Source organism: Rhineura floridana, chromosome 22, assembly GCF_030035675.1.
Source record: "Rhineura floridana isolate rRhiFlo1 chromosome 22, rRhiFlo1.hap2, whole genome shotgun sequence".
NCBI lineage: Eukaryota > Metazoa > Chordata > Lepidosauria > Squamata > Rhineuridae > Rhineura > Rhineura floridana.
The window spans coordinates 12,953,150-12,975,119 of NC_084501.1; the positions used below are offsets into that span (position 1 = coordinate 12,953,150).

The following is a 21,970-nucleotide window of genomic DNA, read 5'->3' on the forward strand; positions in this document are numbered from 1 at the left end:
ACTCAGAGGTAGTTTTACCATTGTCTTCCTCTGAGGCTGAGAGGCAGTCACTGGCCCAAGGTCACCCAGTAAGCTTCATGGCCGTGTGGGGATTCGAAACCTGGTCTCCCAGGTCCTAGTCCACCTTAACCCAGCCTTTCCCAACCAGGGTGCCTCCAGATGTTGTTGGATCACAACTCCCATCAGCCTCAGTCAGCATTGCCAATGGTCAGGAAAGATGGGAATTGTGGTACAACAACATCTGGAGGCACACTGGTTGGGAAAGGCTGCCTTAACCACTACACCACACTGGCTCTCCAGAGGCATTTAAGGGCCAGAGTACTCGAGCCTTAGAGCTGTTTGGGATCCAGCTCCCATTCAGATCTTCAGAAGCCCAGCCGGGAGAGTGGATTAAAGATGGCTTGCAAACGTATTAAAATTATATCCCGCCCTTCCTCCCAAAGGGAGCCCAGGGCAGCTAACAAATGATAAAGCGCTAAGGAACATCTTAAAAAGCAATTCCAACACTGATGCAGACTGGGGTAAGGTCTCTACATAAAAGGCTTGTTGCAAGAGGAAGGTCTTCAGCAGGTGCTGAAAAGGTAACAGAGATGGTGCCTGCCTAATGCTGAAGAGGAGGGAATTCCACAGGGTAGGTGCTGCAACACTAAAGGTCCACTTCCTATGTTGTGTAGAATGGCCTTCCTGATGAGATGGTATCTGCAGGAGGCCCTGACCTGGAGGGCGCACTGATCGACTGAGTCTATGAGGGATGAGACAATCTTTCAGGTATCCTGGTCCCAAGCTGTGTAAGGCTTTATGTGCCGAAACCAGGCACCTTGAACTTGGCTTGGTAGCTGACGGGCAGCCAGTGCCTGCTTTGTCCCCCCAAATACAGCACTGTGTTTGAACCTTTCAAAATGTCTGACCTACAAGGTCTTGGGCAAGTCATTTCAAGCATCACCCCAGCCTGTGGCCCTTCTGCTGCCCCCCGCCCCCAGCACCCTGGAGACGGCTTGGAGGAGAACGACGAGGGAAGGCCTTTTTGGTTGTGGCTCTCCATCAGTGGAATGCTCTCCCCAGTGAGGTCTGCTTGAATCCAGGTAAAGACTTATTTCCCCCCCCAGGCCTTTGATGGACTAAGATGACGCTGTTTTTGTTACTAGCTTGCTCCCTACGCTTCCTGTGGCTGTTATGGGGGTGGTTTCGTTCTGGCTTAATGGTATAAATGCAGGGGTTCCCAAACTGTGGTCCGCAAGCTTCATTCAGGTGATCTGCGTCTGTGGATTTGATGTTGAAGACACGAGATGGCACACATAGGATGTAGGAATGCAGGAATGTATGAAGCTGCCTTGGACCAAGCTAGACCCTTGGTCCATCCAGCTCAGAACTGTCCACACTGACTGGCAGCAGCTCTCCAGGGTTTCAGGCACACAGTCTCTCTCCCAGCCCTACCCAGAGATGCCTTTGGGGACTGAACAAGTGGGACCCTTCTGCATGCAAGGCAGGTGCTCTGCCGTTGAGCTAAGATTCTAGTCCTCGTGAACCCAGGACCTTCTGCGTGCAAAGCAGGCGCTCTGCCGCTGAGCTAAGATTCTAGTCCTCGTGAACCCAGGACCTTCTGCGTGCAAAGCAGGCGCTCTGCCGCTGAGCTAAGATTCTAGTCCTCGTGAACCCAGGACCTTCTGCGTGCAAAGCAGGCGCTCTGCCGCTGAGCTAAGATTCTAGTCCTCGTGAACCCAGGACCTTCTGCGTGCAAAGCAGGCGCTCTGCCGCTGAGCTGCAGCCCTTCCCCATCGCGTTAACATTCATAATTATTTTATATCTATATCTGCTGCTTGTTTTATTTCTTATATACAGTACTTCATTATACTACAACTTGAATTCCACAGAACCCAAACTGTAGTACAATAAAAATACAATTCAAGTGGTAGACTTCAAATTATCAACGCGAGAAAATGCAACAGGTAAGAAATGGAAGAAGGAACAGAAGCGCAACCGAACACCATACAGCCACCAGAACGGGACATGACGGTCGCTACGACTGGCAGGAGGGGGAGAAAACACCATGCAGTGGCCCACCCGGACCCTCAGCAGTTCCCAAATGGTCTGTGGGGTAAAGGAAACCACCAGCCTCCCGCAGAAGTCGTCCCATTGGCTGCCCTGCCCACCCTGCCATGAGGCCCCCAGGAGGGAATGTGGCCCTTGGGCTGCCAAAAAGGGGGTTTGCTCCAGCCCTGGGTCTTGGGGACCAGGAAGACGCTCACTTGTCCCTGCAGCCGTCCTCGCAGTCGCAGCCCACCAGGAACTCCCAGCTGGTGTTGATGTAGACCCCTTTGCCGGGGATGCGCTCCTTGCTGTAGGCCACCTGGGGCGGTGGGGTGTTGTCGATCTCGTTGACGCAGGAGAGGGGGACGTCCTCCTTGCCCTTGGTGATGTCGGTGATGTAGTAGAAAGGCTTGTAAGGCTGGAACTTGCGGTCCACGTGGACGTAAGGGTCCAGGCAGAACATCTCCAGGAAGAGGAAATCGCAGTCCGTCTCAAAGAGGTAGCGCTCGATCTCGCCCATGCTGCGCAGGCAGAGGCCGCATGGCGTCTTGTAGATGACGTGGAAGCCCGTCTTGCGGTTGATGCGGCGGCGGCCGGTCATGCGGCGGAAGTCGTAGAGGAGCGGGATGAGGAGGGGGTTCTTGCTGCGGTACTGGTCGGCCCGCCGTGGGCGTACCCGAGACAGGCAGGTGGCGCTGCAGACGTGGGGCAGGTAGAAGAGCTTCTCCACGGGGGCCCGGTAGGAGGGGTCGCTGGGCATGCGGTCCAGCATACCGTAGAACGGCTGGACGGGGCCGCTAGAGGACTGGGCGCCCGAGAACCTGCCGTGGGGAGAGAGATGGTTGGTGAGCCAGGCCGTAGCGGCCAAGGTATGATCCACCTAACCCTGTTCACAAGATGCCGATTTAGAGGTGTGAAGGTCTGGGGGGGCGGGGAATGGAGATACTTGGAACCCTCCCAAATACTTGGGAAGATTTGGAGGGAAACGTTTTTCCTTAATTTTTCCCGTTTTTTCCCCAGGCCTCCACATCTCTAGATGCTTTCTTGATCCCACTTTTTCAGCTGAGAGTGGTCTCCAAACCGTAGAGGTCTGTACTGCTATTCAAAGTTTTCTTTACTTATATATTAAATTTATATCCCGTCCTTCCTCCCGCAGGAGCCCAGGGTAGCAAACGCATCTACAGTAAGGCATTTCAACAACAACAAAAAGCATTCTAAAACCAATTGGAGCCATTCCAAAAACAGTTACAGATAACACATTATTCCATTTAGCAATCTCCAGGTTGCCAGGAACAGCCTCCTTCAGCCATCAGAGCAGGCCCGTTGAGGTTAACACATATGGCTAACTCAAGTCCATTAATTTCAGAGGGGCTACTCACCCACTGGGGGGGACGGGACGGAACAGCAAAGGGGGGATCACACACGTACACATGCCCTGCCACTTCTCCCATAGATGACTCAACTCTAAACACAAAGTCACATTTGTGCTGCCTTTCTATTTGCTTTCCAGGTCTGTGTGTGTTTTAAGAATGCAAAAACTCACCGGAACTGTTGGGTCACCCCCGTCCTCCCGACAGGAGGCGCCTCGCTCAGAATGGGGGAAGTCGGGGAAGGCGGCCCTGACCCAACTGATCCAGGGCGCAAAAACGAAGTGCTCTTCTTCGCCACCTGCTGCTTCCTGGCTTGAGCGAGTTGGCTCTCGGGACTACTGCTTGAAAAGGTTTTTTTTTTTGGGGGGGGGGGGAGGAGATCATATTTCAGTACAAAACTCCCAAGGCAAGGAGAGTATAATCAAAGAATTCTTTTCCCTGACCTGGTGCCCTTCAGATATAGCAGGACTCCGACTCCCATCAGCAACTCCCGCCAAGCAAGGGTGAGCTATTGTCAGGGATGCAACACCTGGAAGGCACCGGGTTGAGGGGCGTGACTGCTGATCGCATGGCTGCCTGGTTCTAATTGGCAGCAGATCTTCAGGGTCTCACAGAATCATAGTAGAGTTGGAAGGGGCCTATAAGGCCATCAAGTCCAACCACCCCCCCGCTCAATGTAGGAATCCAAATCAAAGCGTTAAAGGTCTTTCCCCATCACCAGCGGTTTCATCCTTTTACAGCCAGACTCCAGATTTGGAACCGTCTGCATGCAGACCTGGGAGCGATGCTGTTTTGCCTGTTGTTGTAAGACTACCGGCGGACTTGCTGATTTTCTGCAAAGTGCCCAGAGGCCTACCGCTGGACCTTGGCCTGCTTTCTGCCTGGGAATGTCTCAAGGGCGGGATGCCTTCCTCCCCCCCCCCTCACGATAAGTGCCACATTCCCTAAGGAGTAATCTGGCAGGCAGCGGGGGGCATGCCAACTGTGCACAGGGCCAGGGGCTAAAGTGTGGGTCTTTCTGCCTCCCTCTTTTCTCATCAGAAAGAGGAAAAATAGCTCAGAAGTGATTACCTGAACAAGGGCTTGACAAATCAGGCTGCAGGTTTGCCCACGCCTGCTTTAAGGCTCGAGTCCAGGTTAAGACCACCATTCTCTCCCCTCCCATGCCTTTCCTTGAACCTCCCCCCCCCCTCCCCGGCAGATTCTCATTTACGTGATCTCGTTTCTCCTTACCTCTCCGTTCTTACTTCGCATTCTAGCCCTGCTCGGGATTGCAGCTTCTCAAACTCTGGCCTCCTTACCCGCCTTGGGGCTGTTGGCTTCTTAGCTCGACTTCGGCCATTTTCTCGCGCTGCTCTGTATTCCTGGATTTGTCTCCCGCAGCACTTGAGGACTGCCCCTTCAATTTCAGTTTTTACGTCTTATTTAAACACCTTCCTTTATTCCAAACTTTTTGGAATTTCAGCTTCTGGGTTTTTCCTCCCTCTATAGTTTGGATACTAGAGCATGTGTATTTGAAGTCCTCGTTCTGTCCTCCACCTGTTTCTCCTCCCTTCCTCTGTTGTCCTCACTTTATTTTATTTAGATTGCACGCCTTTTGGGGCAGGGACTTGTTTTTAATGTTATATTTTATGTACAGTGCCATGTGCGCCTGATGGCACTATATAAATAAATGATAATAACAATAGCAACATTTCCTGTGTTGAGCAGGGGTTGGACTGGATGGTCTTACAGGTCCCTTCCAACTCTAGTATTCTGTGATTCTAATAACAATGTCAGCAATGAAGCAAGCAAACAAAAACCCTTCCAGACTTCTCCATCGGGGGAACTTCCTTGGCAACTTACTCCACTTCCACAAACTGTGGGGAAACCGGCTGGGACATCACTACAGGCATCTGCGGCTGTTCAACAGGCTTGAACTGTTGGCTGGGCCCGGTTAAGTCGTGAGTGTACTGGACCACCGGTCCTTTGCTCCGGACGGCCCCTGACGGGAGAGAGAAGCAGGAAGTTTGAGTGGGAGAAAGAGAGAAAGATCCAATTTGATTTCATACAGCTGTGTACAAAAAAAGGGAGGGTAGGAAGATCCAGGACACGCAGTCATCACACCCAACCACAACAAAATCTAACTAAGCTTAACTGCAGTTGCTGTTGTTCAATCCTTTATCATCTAGTCCAGCCTTTCGCAACCTTTGGGGTCCCCAGATGTTGCTGGACTACAACTCCCATCAGCCCCAGCCAGCATGGCCAATGGTCAGGAATTATGGGAACTGTAGTCCAGCAACATACGGTGACCCAAAGATTGGGAAAGGCTTATCTAGTCTCTTTGTTTCGTTTCCTTCTGTCAAACTTATTATTTGCATTCTTGTACACTGCTTAAATTCATTAAAAAAACGCCTCAACACTGGGTAGAACATGACTCCACTAGCTACCAATCTGTTTCTGAGCCCAGTTCAAGGCACTGGCTTTGACCTTTAAAGCCTTAAACGTCTCGGGACCTCTACACCTAAGGGGCTGCCTTTCTCCGCTAGGAACCTGCCGGACCCCAAGATCGTCTTAGGCCCGTCTGCATGCTGTCTCTGAGGAAAGTCCCGAGGATGGCCACGAGAGATTGCGCCTTCTCTGTAGCAGACCTCCCCCACCGTTTACGGAATGCTATCCCAGGGACCGCCTGAGTGCCAACTGTGTCATTGTTTTGGTGCCTGGCAAAGACATGTTTATTTTCCTAGGCATTTGGGCAGCACCAACGATATGACAGCAAATATTTATGTGATATAATTATTATGATTACGGTGGCTGTCGTCGTTTTACTTTAAACTCTAAATCACTTTGGGACTTTCATAGTGGGAAAGGATGCACAAATTGCTCTCCCCGCTATAATACGAGCGGGCCCCTTACGTATTGGCACTCTGTCGGTTCTTGAAGACATGCTTGTTTAAGCAAGCGCTTCCCTCATCTTCTGACTCTAATCTCCTACTTTTATGTTTGTTTTATCCGCTTTAACGGTTATGCTTTGGTTAACAGGTTTTGTTTGATTATACCCTTTAATATTATGGATGTTTTGATGTCGTCGTTTCACTATGCCTTTTCATTAGGGGTTTTCTTGTTCTGTCACTGGTTTTATTCTTATTTTGCTGCCGGCTTTTGTTGGTTTGTGATCCACCTGGGTGTTCCTTCTTGAAATGAAAGGGGGTGTATCAATTCTAGTATTATTATTACTATTATTAACAACAACTTGTCAACAAGAACAAGGAACACCTGTGGTTTTGCTTTACGCCTCCTCTTCCCAACAACGGGGATGATGGCAATTCTTAGCATCGAGACCGAATATTCAGAACTGGTACACCAAACTCTGGAGCTTGGCAATCATGGCGGAACTAACATGCCACCCTAAGTCGCTAAGAAGCCCAAAGGCAACTGACTCATTTTCAACAACCTGGAGTGACTTCATTTCTTTTATTAATCGAGGATACGGGGAGGTGAGACACAAGTCCCAGCCCAGGTCTACACAGATATGGGACTCATAAAAAGGTTCATTCAAATTTGGTCAACAACAGTCCAGAGTTGGGAGATGCCACTTCGAAGGCAAGTCCCTGAGAGGGCCTGAAATGTCGGAGAAATGCAAAAATGATAATATAAGAAATCCTTCTCTGCACCTGGGACTTCACGTTTTCATGCGTCGTTATAAATGGCTATGCCGTCTAAGATGTGTTTATGCTGTATATGTAATTTTGGAAAAAAAATTGTTTCTTATGATAGCCGTTTTAAAAAGGAGAGGGGAAAAGAGGGGGGGAAGTAACACGAAGGGGGTGGCGTACCAACGTTAGGGCGGGTCCTCATTTGCCCACCCTGCTTCTTCTCCTGGGTGGAGGCGGTCGAAGTCTTCATGCTGAACATTGGCTCCAGGCGAGTGGAACCTCTGTAGATCCATTCACAGCGCTTGTCATCCTGGGCAGGCAGAGGGGGGAGGGAGAGAAAGAGAGAGAGAACAAAAATATAATGGCTGGGTAGGGGTCGAGAGATAAATGAATGCATACATTAGTTCAACATTTGTCTCTTGGTCACACTAGGCTTGTGTTATATGCCCTCCTGTCCTGTAGGGGGAGCGTACACAGACATGCACCAGTGGTCTAGCAGTTCAGAACGTGTCTCTTGGTCACTCTGGACTTGTGTTGCTATACACCCTCCTGTCCTATAGGAGGGTGTACACAGACACACGAGAGGTCCAGCAGTTCACAACTTGTCTCTTGGACACACTGGGCTTCTGATGCTGTATGCCCCCCTGTCCTGGGGGGGGGCATGTGCACACATGTGAGCGCGCGCGCACACACACACACAGTCCAGCACAACAAATCTCACGTCATGGGGAGGACGTGGATGGGGCGATGGATCCCAGCGCAGAGGGACGCCGGCCAGCGGAGCTGTAAGTATTCAAACACCAAGGTGAGCAATACCTGAGCGGTTCCTACCAGGAAGAGGATTTTGACCAGGCTTCCATCCACTTCCTCCACGCGGGACTTCCACCACGTCCCCTCCCACTCAGTTTTGATCAGCTGGCCGCTCTTGAGCAAGACCATCGGCCGGTTCGGGTACGCCGTGACGTACTCTTCGATAAAATCCCGACACGAGATGTCTTCTATGTCCTCCCAGGACTTCTTGACTGCCGGGTGGGAAACACGTCGGAATAAAAGCAAGGCCAGCAACGCAGGATGCCGCCTTATACCCAGAGCTTGGAAAAGTTACTTATTTTGAACTACAACTCCCATCAGCCCACCCCAGTGGCCATGCTGGCTGGGGCTGATGGGAGTTGTAGTTCAAAAAAAGTAACTTTTCCAAGCTCTGCTTATACCCAGCCAGACCAATTGTCCATCTAACCCAGCACTGTCTATACTGGCTGGAAGCAGGTCTCCTGGGTTTTAGGGCAGGGGTTTTCCCCCAGCCTTCCCTTGAGAGGCCACTGGGGATTGGACCAGGGCCCTTCTGCATGTAAACCAGGAGCTATGGCTCTTCCCCTGTTTTAACACCATTGTTTTAGTTAAGTGCAATATATGTGTATAACTGTTCTTATATATTGTACTAAAAAAAACTTGAAAAGGCTTTTTTTTAAAATAAAAAGAGGCATGGAAGTAGCTTAAAATCAACGAATAATAAAATAAACAACTCACGAGGCCGGCAGATCAGGTAGAGCTCCGGCTGGACAACGTAGGAGGCATAACCGTCATCAAAAAAGATAAGGAACCTGGAAAGGAAACGGTGACGGTTAGGCCAAGCTCATCACCTTACTAATGCACCGCACAAGGCAGAGACTGGAAAGGATACATGGGCCGTAGCCTGCATTTTCTAGGGAGGTATGTTGCCATCCCATTTTTCCTCCGAGGACCTCAAGGTGGCGAATGTGGTTCTCCTTCCTGTTCTGTCCTCGCAACAACCCTGAGAGGTAGGTTAGGCAAGGCCTGGCAGGGCAGACTTCAGATCTGCAGGGCGGGGGATCTCTTTTAAACACAAAACACAGAGCTCCACCAGCAGGGGCCAAGTGCAAAACAGTGGCTCAGCCTGGCAAAGTATGCTAAGGGTTTAAGGGAACAGGGTTGCCTCTCAGCACAAGCCAAAGCCAAGCTCACAGATCCTTCCGTTCAGAACAATATTGCTATTAGTCAAGGCAACTGGGAGTCAGGGACCCTTTTCTGATGTACTGCAACCACCGCCCGGAGATCTACCAGTAGATCCCTGTGGCCCAGTTTACACCTAAGGCTAACCACAGCTCAGGACAAGGGTGGGGAGCTGAAGCCCTGGGTTCAAATACAGCCCTCTAGGCCTCCACCGGGGCTGCTTTGCACTGTCCTTGAGTGCTTTTGCCTGCCTGGCATGCACCCTTGAACTCCAGACTGCTGAGCAAAGGGGAAATCTGCAGCTGTTGCTCCGCCCACTTTGGCCTCTGGCCCTGCCTATCAATGACATGTGGTGCCCAGAAAGTTTGCCCAGAAGGGAATGCAGCCCTTGGGCTGCCAAAGGGTTCTCCGCTGCTGGGCAGATCTTCCTGCCCTGCCCCTCTTTCCTTCTGGTTTCTGAAATGAAACATATTCAAATACAAAGTCTTCCCATTTATGAATTGGCCAGGGGGGGAAAAACACCACCCTGAAACACAGTTCATTCTTTTAAAAAAGATGCAAATGCTTCCTGCGCTCCCACACACACACGCCGCCGACCTCAGCTTGTTCTTGACGTTGGGCGTCTCGGCCACGATCCCGGCGTAGAGCCACATCTGGTTGCCGTCCTTATACTTGGCCACCACCCGGCTCCCGACATGCAGTGTCTCAGCCAGAGGGTGGTAGTCGTAGGCGATGTGGTTTCCCGACAGCAGACTCTTCCCTTTGTTGTCGAACTTCACTTTGTATTTCTTCCCAGGACCTAGGAATGGGCGTGTGAGAGAGAGATGGTCAAGAACAAGAAGCATCTGTCTTGGAATTGCTTTTTAATATGTTCTTTTAAAGACCTTTCTTTAAAATATTTTTTTTTTACAATAATTTTTATTCAAATTTTCATAAAACATACAAAACAAAATCATAAAACATTCAAAGACAAAAAACAAAACAAAACAAAAATGATTAAACAAAAAAATAAAATGTTGACTTCCCATTTGTCACAGATCAAATCAGTTATAGGTCTACAATATATAACAATCCTGTCTCTTAAATTATATTATAAAATCACTTTCCTCCAGTAGTTATCTTAATTAATCATCAAATCTCATAAACATTACTTTATTCTTTCCACAAAAAGTCAAAGAGAGGTTTCAATTCTTTAAGAAATATATCTATCAATTTTTCTCCAAATAAACATGTTGATTAATCCATCTTGTTAATAATAATAATAATCTTATTGTCATAACCATAGTCCAAATAAACATATCGATTAATCCATCTCATCAAAATCTGTTAGGTCCAATAATTTCATTATTCCATTATCCATATTAATTCCATCTTCCATCTTCAATAGTCCTGTTAAGTCCAGTAATTTCAGTGTCCAATCTTCCATTATCAGTATTCCATAATAATCTTGCTGTCATAGCCATAGTCATATAATAAGAGTCTGATGGGAATTTCCTCTATCCCAAATATTTTCTTGCCATCAATTCTGAATAAGTTGCTGAAATATTGTTGTAAAGTCATATCTGTGTTCTTCTTTTTTACAAAATGCACTGGCTCATCTCTTGAGAGTTTTTCCATTGTCACATGGCTGCAGTTAATTCCATAGATTTTCTCTATATCAAGCTCCATCACGTCATTCCAGTCCAGAAGATTATCCAAGCCATTGATAACTTTATCTCTAATATCTTCATTAATTTCTTCAGAGATAACGTTAAATTCCAAACAGTAGATTTTATTTCTAATATCCATAAACTCCAGATCTTTTTCCAATTCCACATTTGTTCCAATCTCCAGGGCTTGTATCTTCCCTTTATTTTTTCTTTTCTCATCTCTGATCTCATTCTCCTCTCTCACAGGATCCCCTATTTCTTTAAGCTCCTGCGTCATTTTGCTCAGTTCAATTTTCAGCTCCTTACTGCCCTGTCGCAGGGTTTGTTTCGTTATCTCAATCTCATCCATTATTTTCTGAAACATAATTACTTCCAGATTCTCAGCCACTTCCTTGATTGCCATTTTTAAAACCACGAAAACAAAACAAAACAAAAATAAAGAAGAACCACTTCTTATTTCAGCAACAATTGGGTTAATATTCCAGGCTTGATGACATCACAGTATAAGCAGAGCAACCTGCCTTATCTCTCTACGTTCAAGAATACAAAACAAATTTAGTTCCCAGCATCAAAACAGTTAGTGGCGTCTTGAAGAAGCAGATTCGTCAAAATAAAATAGACCAAAAAGAGAATAGTCCCAGACAATATAATGTTCCTCGGAATAGAAATCCCTCTTCTGTTTATATCTTTAGAATGCACTTCCAGGACAGCTTTTTGCAATAGAAACAGAGATAAGCTGTTAATTTCGTGAATAACAGAGAAGAGTTATAGCTCACCCAGAAGTTCTTTACAGCTGATTCATTTGACAAATCTCTTTTTGCTGCAACAATTTAAACCAAGTAAAAAAAATAATAGAAAGAAGGGTGCTTGCCTGTTAGTCCGTTTTCTCTTTGAAGAAAAATAAACGTATCACATTAATCAGATAGAGCTTGTTCGGAAGTCCGTCTGGCATTGCTGGCTGGACCTTTTCTCATAAATTAATGAAATCCAGTCCTCCCAACAAAAACAGGCTTTTGAGGTTGATCTCTACGTTTCTCCCTGCCCGGGAGAAATTTCATCGGTCAAAAAAAAAATGTTCTGACTGATTTATATCTGAATAAGCTTCTTCTGCGGCGGGAGCCCGTCTCAAAAGCAGGCACAAGCGAAGTCACCCTTCCCGGAAGTCCTCTTTAAAATATTTTTTAAACCATTTTCAACCCTTTTTTTAAAGATGTCTTTAAAGCTTTTAAAAAAATGTTTTTAAAGTTGTTTTGTTTTAATGTATTTTAAGGTCTGTTTTTATGATGTTTTAAAGTGTTTTTAGTGCTTTTGTTTGCCGCCCTGGTCTCCTGCTGGGAAGAAGGGTGGGATATAAATCAAATAATTAATAAAGAAATAAATAAAAATAAACAAGGGTTGCAGAACAAAGCACAGCCTCCTTCCAGCCCAGTGGTTCAGAACCAGAAGGCATCCTTTTAAAACTCAGCTTTCGGTGGACTGTAATGACCTGTGCCAGAAGCTTCCTTGCACCGAGTCAGATCCTTGCTCAGTCGACACTGGCTGGCAGCAGCTCTCCAGGTGTTCCAGGACAGGGGACATTCGCAGCCCTACCTGCCAGCGGGGGTTAAACTAGGGACCTTCTGCATGCAAAGTAGCAGCACTGCCCTGAGCTATGGCCCTTCCCTGAAAATAAAGTATGCTTCTAGTCCTCAAGGTTCTCAAGAGTCAAGCTGCTGTTAAGGGCGATCAGGCCATTGCCTTAGCAGAACAGCCCGGGATCAGGTAAGGCAATTGGCTGGCAGGCTGCCACACTCACCCACGGTCTGGATGGCGATGAGCGTGCCCTTGTGCCATGTCTTGGTGCGCTTCTTGCCCAGGACGCGGTCTCCGACCGACAGGTCACCATCGTGGGTGAGCTCGCACCCGGGGCTCAGTTGTTGGGATCCTGCAAGAGGCAGAAAAAGAAACAGGACACTTGAGACTCGATTGCCATTGACTCTACGTGCTCCAGGTCGGTCGCTGCTATTTAAAAAAAAAAACACTTAAATAAGAACATAAAAAAAGCCTGCCGGATCAGGTCAAAGGGGCCTGCTCTAGTCCAGCATCCTGTTCTCATAGGGGCCAACCAGATGCCTCTTCCGGGGAAGCCTGCAAGCTGGACCCTGAGTGCAGCAGCAACACTCTTCCCCACCTGTGACTCCCAGCAACTGGTATTCAGAAGAATCCTGTCTCCGTAGCTATTGTGGTTAGCGGCCGCTGGTAGTCTTATCCTCCATGAATTTGTTTAATCCTCTTTCAATAAGTTTAATATTTCTAAGCACTTGTAGGGTACATGTCTCCCCCCCCCCCCTAAAAAAAAGTTCAAGACGGCTTTCAGGATACCACGAAAAACTGTCACAGGCTGTAAAACTATATTGTGAATATGCAAAAGAAAAAGTCTTTAAAACTAGAACAAAAACTAGCCCGGTCATGAATGACAGCCAAGGGGAAAAAATCCTTTGGGAGACATATAGTGAATGTTATACTCTTATTACAGATTAAGCGCTTTCTCGTGCTGTTTTAAATATGCTAGAAATGCGTAATATAAATGTTTTTCCATTTACGTACTACAAATAGGTCTAATATTTTGCCGCCCAGGCAACAGCCCATCCACTGGCTTTCTGAGCAAGTTGCCCACGGGGCTGAAGCCAGCCCAGTGGGCAATTAACACCTACCTCTTTGAGAGTCCAGGCTGCCGGACTTTTTGTTCACCGCATCCATGAACTTCTGAACGTCCTGAGCGGACTTTCTCATGGCGGCCATGGCTTCTCGAAGCTGCGGGAGTAAGGGCAGGCATGTCTTAAGTCACTTCACATTTTTCTAGGGAAGAGGTGTGAGCGAGCATGGGCCTCGAACCCGGGGCCCTACGCTCCACCCTGCCACCTTGGCAGTTGGCCAGAGAGGGGGGAACGGCAAGCCCTTTCCAGGCTAGCTGAGCAGAAGCAGTTTCTCTCAGGAGTCCTTGGAATGAGGCGGAGTTATGCACTTGGTGGCAACCGCCGGATTCCCAACCCCTTGTTCACTGCCAACATTCACTGTGGCAGAGGGGAGGAGGTGTTTGGGGAGGGGAAGTGGCCGATGTCTTTTGGGGGAGCTGGCCCGTTCTCCCGGGACTTTTTGCCCCCACTTCCAGCCATTTCCCACCCCTCTTGAGCGGCAAATGGAGAAGCATTGGGGAGGAGGGAGGAATAACAAGAGCAAAGAACGGGGAAAGGTTAAGCCAGCCACCAAACCCCCACACTCCTCTCTGGTACTCGCACTAGGGGCGCTGAAGATGTCCTAGTGTCATGAGACAATGGCTGGCGTGTGCGTCATGCCCAGCCCTGAGCTAGTGCCGGACATCGGAGTCCTCAGAGGGAAAACCAGGCATGCCACCAGCTGAGGACCTTGAGGAGCAGTCAGGGGTCCCTGGAACCAGGGATGAGGATCCCCTCGAGGGGCCTTCCGGGAGAGGAGGGGAGAGACCTGCTGAAGAACCCTTGCAGCTGTCAGACGAGGAGGTGGAGTCATGTGTCTGTCCCCCGTCCCCCCCGAGAACACTGGCGCCAAAGGGTCTGGGTCCAGGCCAAGGAGCGACGGCAAAGCACGCATCTATGGACCTCCCCTGAGTCTCCATGCGGCTCGTGAGTAAGGGGCCTACTTGTGAATAAGCAATCCCCGTTACTCCTTCACTGCCAGCAGCTGCAGTCAGGGTGTGGTCTAGGAGGCCAGAGTATATATAAGGTCTTTCTCTTGAGCCTCCTAGTTGCTGGAAACAACACAGGTCTTTGGCTCCTGGTTCTAGCGCTTGGCCTGCTGTCTTTGCCTCTGGATTGTGTTTTGGATCTGGACTGATTCTCCGTGAGTGTTTTGCTATGAGGACTGGGACCCTAGCCCCTGAAGTTGCCCACTACAGCATGGCAGTGTATTGCAAAACAATCAGATATACTTTACTGGGAGACCCCGATACTCTCTCTGGTGGCGGCAGCTAGAAATAAAAGTCTTTTGCCAATAGAGAACAAAAAAAGCAGGACAACATGGCTGGGTGGGCAGATATTCTTGCGGAGGTCTAGCAACTTGGGAAACTTCAATCCATCTGGAGGTTCCCTCCCTGGGGAGATTTGGATACGGATGTCCTGTTTTTACCATACCGCACTTAGTTAGCCCAGAATTAATCTCTCCATGTTACAGATTTGTGGAGAGTGAGATGTAGCAGATAAGCTAACCAGCGAGGTAAGCATCACCAAGTGACAGAAGGCCAGTTGCAGCTGCCAAAAGAGGAGCCCCTGCCTCTGAGGATCCACCACCGGGGGGGTGGATGGGGATGTTTGACTCTCCAGATGTTGCTGAACTACAACTCCCAATAGCCCTAGCAAGCACAGCTAATGGCCAGAGATGATGGGAGTTGTAGTTCAGCAACATCTGGAGGACAAAAAAGTCCCCACACCTGATCTGCCACAAAACTAGCGAGGGAAAGAGAAGATTAATTGAAGCAGCCTTTGCCAACCTGGTGCCTTTCAGCTGTTTTGGATTACAATTCCCCATTAGCCCCTATCCAACACAGCAGCTGATGAGAGTTGCAGCATCTGGAGGACACCAGGTGGTTCAAGGATGAAATATAAGGTAATGCAACTGCCAGGCTGATTTGTTGGCTCAGTTGCCAGCCACCCATTCACACACAGACACACCTGAAAAAAACTCACCAAAGACTGGTCCTTTGCAATTTTGTTACTTGCATCTGCTGTAATTAGAAAAACCACAAACATGAAATGTAAATATAAAAAGCTTGTACTACTGCTGTCTGTTTAGAATGAGTACTAATCAATTAAGTCTGAATAAATTTTAATATGCCTAACCCAATTATTTGGGAGGGGGGGATTGGAGGTGTAGAATAAACACACACTTTTGATTTTTCTAAATACTGCACACTCTCCCCTCCCTTGCCTCCTCTCACCTCATGCCATTTTCCTCTTGTGTTACATCACCCTTTTCCCTCCTCCTCCCATTTTCGTCGTGTCATGCCTCTCAGATTTTTAGCCTGAGGAAAGGGACTGTCTTATTACTGATTATTGTAAGCTGCTCCAAGAGCCTCTTTCAGCTGAACAGTGGGGTAAAAAAATGTGTTTTCCGTTCCCTGCATAGAAATCATTTGGCCCTCCTGATGTTGCTGAAGTACAACTCCCATTAGCCCCAGCAAGCATACCCAATGGCCAGGGATGATGCGAGTTGTAGTTCAGCAAATCTGGAGGACCAAAGGTTCCCCATGCCTGATCCATTTAGATATACATAGAGGTATTAGGAGGGCATCTTAAGAGGCACAGCAAAAGGACCATACTCCTTTCAAGACTAGCTGCAGTTTTTATAACTACTACTAACACACACACACACATTTTCTCATACTTGCAAAACCATCTTGACATTTTTATGGGGGAAGAGATATACTGCACGATACTTTCGTCGTAGGGTACTGAAATAATCTGCAGATTTCCAGCTGCCAAAGATGGTACCTAACAACCATTGCATTTCCTCATATTGCTGTTAACTTCAAAGTTGCATTTTTGGAAATAAGAATGCAGATAACCAAGCTGTATTGCAGGGTTTCCATTTCTGGGAACGAAGCTGTATTGCAGAGTTTCCACTTATTTATAGATCTAACATCTGGGGACCGCATCTTCTCAGCCTTATATAGTTTGCCAATGTAGTCATTAGAACAGGGACAAGGAACCAGATGCTGCTGAACTTTCAACTCCCAGCAGCTGGCAAGGGCAGAGGTCAGGAATGATGGGACTTCAGCAAAATCTGCACGGAGAAAGGTTCCCCACACCTGGCCTGACCTGACCCAGCCCAGACGTCTAACCTGAATCTACGCTCATGACATCCTCGTCGTCCTCATCGGGGATCTCGATCACTTCCATAGGCCTGGAGGCGGCATCATCGTCCTCTGAGTCAGCCTCTCGGTACTCCAGGCCCAAGTTCGTGTAGATGTCCTTCACCAGCACTTCACATTTGTCCACGGCCCTGTTGGCATAGTGAGTGAGAAGAGAAATTAAGCAATTCCGGGAGAACCAGTTCTTTGGGGAAGCGCAGGAGAATGTTCCCCAAAATGCCTTTAGATTTGTTAGTGGAGGATCGTTGTTTTACTCGCTCATCCCTTTATTCCAATGTAGAAGCCCTCAAGGGAGCTTACCACCTACTTAACGCTAATACCGCAACGATGCTAAAAGTCAGTAAGACAACCAGTGTCCTACTGGGAAGAAGGGAGAGATATATATTAAATAAATAAATAAATAATCCAATTTCACTTCTTGAAAACAAAAGGTCAAGAAATAAACAACACTGAACAGCAGAGCAAAGTAGAACAGGAAACTAGAACTTGAGCAAAAATAAAAGCCTGCCTAAACAAAGTATTTAGCCAATGAAGAAAGTGATTCCCTCTTGAGGAAGGGAGTTCCACAATGAAAGCCCTTCTGTTGTTCTACCTCTGCTAGAAACAGGACATGCAGAAGAACAGATGTTGCAGTCAGCATAGCCATCCGTCAGGAATGCTGGGAGTTGTAATTGAGCAACTTCTGGAGAGCTACAGGTTAGCTACTCCTGCTTTAGAGGTTCTCTTGCACAGGAGGGTTAAAAGTTCACAGGGGGAAGAGGCGCATAGGAGGGTCATGCATTCACTGGCGTAAGCTTTGCCAGGGAGAAATAACCATTTTATAACAATCAAACCAAGCACAAAACGGTGGAACAATTTTACTCCCCCACAGCCCTGATTGTTGCTTACTTCACAGCACTGTCAAGGAGCTGGTCCACATGGGCTACTTCAGCTTCCTTCTGCTTCACACACTCCTCCAGTCGCTCCAGCTCCTGCTTCCGCTGCCTGATGCACTCTGACTTCTCTAGCTCCTCGTCGATTAGCTGCTTGAGATCCTCCAAGGAGATCCCCAGTTCCTCCATCACCTCTCGCTGCAGCTCCATCATCTCTTGGGACTCTGCCATAGTGGCAGAAACTGAAGGTGTTAAAAAGAAGATACTTGCCAAACATCGGCACCCAAGACATTGTTCAACTCTGCCTGCTCTTTAAGTGTGGGCTACTTCCCTATGTAGTTACTGGCACTATCCAGTTTAAATTCTTGCCAACCGTCTGAAGAGGAATGTGTGTATGTATGCTGTTATTTAATAAATGTATACAGACGGCAGTGAAATGTCTGCTGGTTGTACATCCCAAATTGGATGCTTTTAAAAGGGGATGAGCAAAATTCATGGAGGTCAACAAATTATGATGGCTATGTTCACCCTCCACTGTCAGAGAAGGCAGGATGCCTTTGAATGCCAGCTGCTGGGACTTTCATGTGCAGAGAGGGCTGCTGTGCTCAGGTCCTGCTTGCAGGCTTCCCATTGGGGCACCTGCTTTGCCACTGTGAGAACAGGATGCTGGACTTCAGCCTGATCCATCCAGCAGCCCACTCTTATGATGACCCAAAATAAAATGTTAATCGTGTCTTCTGTGTTTATAAATACAATAATGACAAAATAACTCTGTGGACGGAGGGGCTTCAAACAGATTGTTTAAAAGGGTTAGACAGCCTACAGAATAGATCTGAGTGTCCTTAGCCATGTTCTCTTCAATCAGGCATAGGGAACCTTTGGCCCTTCAGATGCTGATGAACTGCAATTGCTTTTTAATATGTTTTTAAACCTTTTTTAAAAACAATATTTTTAACCTTTTTTTGAAATGTCTTCAAAGCTTTTTAAAAAAATGTTTTTGAAGTTGTTTGTTTTAATGTATTTTAAAGTCTGTTTTTATGATATTTTAAAATGTTTTTAGTGCTTTTGTTTGCCGCTCTGGGCTCCTGCTGGGAGGAAGGGCGGGATATAAATCAAATAATAAATAAACTCCAAATCAGCCCCAGCAAGTAGGGCCAATGGCCAGAGATGATGGGAGTTATAGTTCAGCAATGTCTAGAGGGCCAAGAGTTTCCCACACCTATTCTAAAATTGTAGAACTACAGTACTTGACAGAGGGTTCTGTATGTCATGATTATCATCTTATATTTATTTCAGTGTCCTGCAACGTACTTTCCCGTCAGTTAAGGAATTGCATCCGGAGGATTCTGAAGCAAGTAAAGATCAAATGGCATACTTAGTTTTCTTGCTCACATCAGGCTTGCCTCTTCTATGGGTTATTCTGGAATTCAGAATATAATAATTGGCGGTTTGTAAGTATTCTCAAATACTTTTTATTCTGAAGTGAGTTCTTTAATTTGACACACACACACACACAAGTAATACAGCTTCCTTAAGGACTATAACAGTCTTAACAGTTTGGTAACAGGGACCAGATGGTTTGAACATATAAAACCGATTCTGGACCGTTTGCATTGGCTGTCTGTAAGTTTCCAAGCCTGATTCAAGGTGCTGGTTTTAACCTATAAAGCCTTACACGGCTTGGGACCACAATACCTGATGGAAGAACGCCTCTCCCGACATGAACCCACCCATACACTACACTCAACATCAAAGGTCCTCCTCCGGGTGTCTACTCCGAGGGAAGCTGGGAGGATGGCTTCTCAGTGGTGGCCCCCAAATTATGGAATGATCTTTGTGACATGGTGTGCCTGGCGCCAACACTGTTATCTTTTCGGCGCCAGGTCAAGACTTTCCTCTTCTCCCAGGCATTTTTAACAGCATTTGAATAGCATGTGTTTTAACTTGCCTATTGGTTTTGTTACGACATGTGCTCTTGGGAACCTGAGTGTCAGAAGGGGAGGGAGATAACAGTTTTTATGGGTTTTAATTTGGTATGGTTTAAATTTGTATACTTGTTTTTAATGTTCTTAATTGTTGTAAACCGCCCAGAGAGCTTTGGCTATGAGGCAGCATATAAATGCAATAAATAAATAAACATGGAGTGGCCCCCTGCGAATAAACCTCTAAGGCAGGAATGAGGAATGTGTGGCTCTCTAGATGTTGTTGGACTATAACTCCCATTGGCCCCCCAGCCAGCACAGTCAATTATCAGAGCTGCTGTAGTCTAACAAACACCTGCAGGACACTAGGTTCCTCATCCCTGCCCTAAGTTATCAGCAGGGGACATAGACAAGTTTCTGGTGACTACCTAGGATACTTAATAGATCTTAAGACTTAATAGACTACAGATCATTTATGGGGAAGGAGCATAGTTCAGTGTGTACAGCATCTGGTTGGCATGCGGAAGGTGTCAGGTTCCACCCCAGGCATCTCTAGGTAGGGCTGGGAGAGACTTTTATTCTGTCTGAGCCTCTAGAAAGTTGATGCCGGTTGTAAGAAGAGCCCTGCTGGATCAGTCCAATATCTAGTCCAGCATCCTGTTCTCACAGTGGCCAACCAGATGCCCCAATGGGAAGCCAGCAAGCAGGACTTGAGGGCAATAGCAGCTCTCTCTACTTGTGATTTCTAGCAACTGGTATTCAGAGACATAATGCCTCTGACAGTGGAGGAAGAATCTAGTTGCTGTGGCTCATGGAAACAGCGCTGAATGGGCCAATGATCTGACTCTGTATAAGGCGGCTTTCCATGTTCTTCCCTACTCAGAAGCAGGATAGAAAGGTGGGATGTAATTATTTTTTAACCAAGCACATAAACAAAATGATGTGTCCCTGTTTCAAATCTTCCCTCTCCCCACAATTCCAACCATTCACCTTTAAGTGGTCTAAAATTTCAGTGGACATAGACACCAAATCCAGCCCTCTTGTTCACTTCATTGGATGTCACAACAATTCACACTCCTGTTCCTCTAGAAAGAATTCACATAACGCTTTTCTCATTCAAGGCCCTCGACCCAAATTCAAACCCTCCTCCCCCGCTCCCAGTTTTCCTCTTCCAGCTATTCATATTTTAAGACACAAATCATGCCTACCCTTCAAGGTCTGGAGCAACAGCCCCTCGGTCAGCCAGCCCTTTCCCCTCCTCTCCCCCAAATGCTTCTCCCCCTCCCCAAATCCACCATCTCCTACTCCCCCTTTCAACCATCTACCTTTAAAGGCATGCAACAGCTTTATCTCACAAACCCTGGCCTCCGAGAGAGATTGACTCCCCCCCTCCCTAGTCAGCCCCCATCTTGCCTCTAAAAACGAGGCCCTCCTCCCTTCCAGCTGCAGCCCCCGCCTCAAATTCAGCCCCTCCCCATGACCAACTTAAAGCATGCAACATGTCTTACCCCTTCGACCCCCACCTATAAAGAAGATCCTTGCCCCACCCCAGGCAAGCTCTCCCTCAATTTGCAGCCCCCTCCCCAAATTCAGGGCGAGCCCCCCCCACCAAACCCCTCAAGGTTTAAGTCATGCACCAGTCTTACCATTCACAACCCCCCTCCCCAATTCTGCTCCCCCCATTTAGCCCCTTCCTACTCACTCCCCTCCCCATAATAAAGCCCCTCTCTCTAGCCATCCCCCTGATTGACAGACAGGCCCCTCCCCCCATTAGCAGCCCCCCTACCCAAACCCCCAGCCCCTCCCTCATACTTACTTCTCCCCCCCCTTTAAGGGGAAAAAGGGGGAAATAATTTTGCTTGGAACCAATTTGGTCTCTTGGAGAGGGCACTTTAGGAAGGACCGGAAGTTCTTTCAACGTGCTTCCGGGGGTGGAGCCACCTCGCATGCCCAAGGCCATATTGTTTTTTTTTAAAAAAAACACACCCACCGAGCCTGACAGGCGCTGTGCGCATGCGCCGCTAGAAAAAAAAGACCGCGCTGGAGGCGGCTGAGGAGACTGGAAGCGTTCCCCCGCTACTACGCATGCGCTTCAGGCAACGGCTTGGATAGGGGCAGAGTGCATTTTGCCTTTCTTTCCAGTAGCATGCAAGGACATTTTGCACAAAATCCCAGCGCCTTTCTTCCTTCCACCCGTTTGACAGGAAAGGTAGGAAATCCAGCCGGTGCAGTTGAACCCCAGCCCCTGCACCTCCAACAGTTCTCACAGCACAAGCCTATTCTACTCAAAAGGAAACGCGTATCGTTTAAAGCAAGCCTGGAGCACCGTTGGCCCTGCAGATATTTAATGAACTTCAACTCCCATCAGCCCCAGCAAGCGTAGCCAATTGCCGGGCATGATGGGAGTTGTAGTTAAGCAGCATCTATAGGGCCAAAAGTTCCCCATCCCTGGCTTAAAGGAGGGGGGCAATAGTATTGATTGCCTGCCTTTGATGACGTCTAGGTGCAACTCTGCGGGGCAGTTTTATTGCGCTTCAGCCCCAGATCTGTGCAGTAACTCAGATATGGATGTGCACATCAAATGTTGCCCAGCTGATGCCCTTCAGGTTTTTGGACTGCAGCTCCCATCAGCCCCAGAT

General features: G+C 47.7%; 2 protein-coding genes across 9 annotated transcripts in view; one reads left to right on the forward strand and one right to left on the reverse strand.

Moving 5' to 3' along the window:
• SETDB1 (SET domain bifurcated histone lysine methyltransferase 1) overlaps positions 1-21,268 on the reverse strand; it is a 30,974-nt gene extending 9,706 nt beyond the window's left edge. For 2 of the 8 annotated variants that reach the window (XM_061606041.1, XM_061606035.1), the window contains exons 1-13: positions 21,148-21,268; positions 17,426-17,651; positions 16,508-16,668; positions 15,354-15,391; positions 13,347-13,446; positions 12,449-12,577; positions 9,602-9,803; positions 8,561-8,634; positions 7,850-8,055; positions 7,214-7,343; positions 5,244-5,382; positions 3,572-3,739; positions 2,247-2,849 (exon numbers count right to left, since the gene is read on the reverse strand). In XM_061606041.1, the coding sequence (XP_061462025.1) occupies positions 2,247-2,849; positions 3,572-3,739; positions 5,244-5,382; positions 7,214-7,343; positions 7,850-8,055; positions 8,561-8,634; positions 9,602-9,803; positions 12,449-12,577; positions 13,347-13,446; positions 15,354-15,391; positions 16,508-16,668; positions 17,426-17,640 (2,165 nt within the window). In that variant the 5' untranslated portion in view covers positions 17,641-17,651; positions 21,148-21,268. Of the gene's footprint in view, positions 1-2,246; positions 2,850-3,571; positions 3,740-5,243; positions 5,383-7,213; positions 7,344-7,849; positions 8,056-8,560; positions 8,635-9,601; positions 9,804-12,448; positions 12,578-13,346; positions 13,447-15,353; positions 15,392-16,507; positions 16,669-17,425; positions 17,652-18,720; positions 18,830-20,321; positions 20,417-21,147 lie in introns of all 8 variants that reach the window. The other 6 variants (XM_061606036.1, XM_061606037.1, XM_061606039.1 and 3 more) reach the window with 6 other exon arrangements.
• Positions 21,269-21,441: 173 nt separating this feature from the next.
• Positions 21,442-21,970, forward strand: part of ARNT (aryl hydrocarbon receptor nuclear translocator) — a 47,223-nt gene continuing 46,694 nt past the window's right edge. Inside the window, exon 1 of the mRNA XM_061606568.1 lies at positions 21,442-21,540. The gene's annotated coding sequence lies outside the window, so the exon portion shown is untranslated. The remainder of the gene's footprint in view (positions 21,541-21,970) is intronic.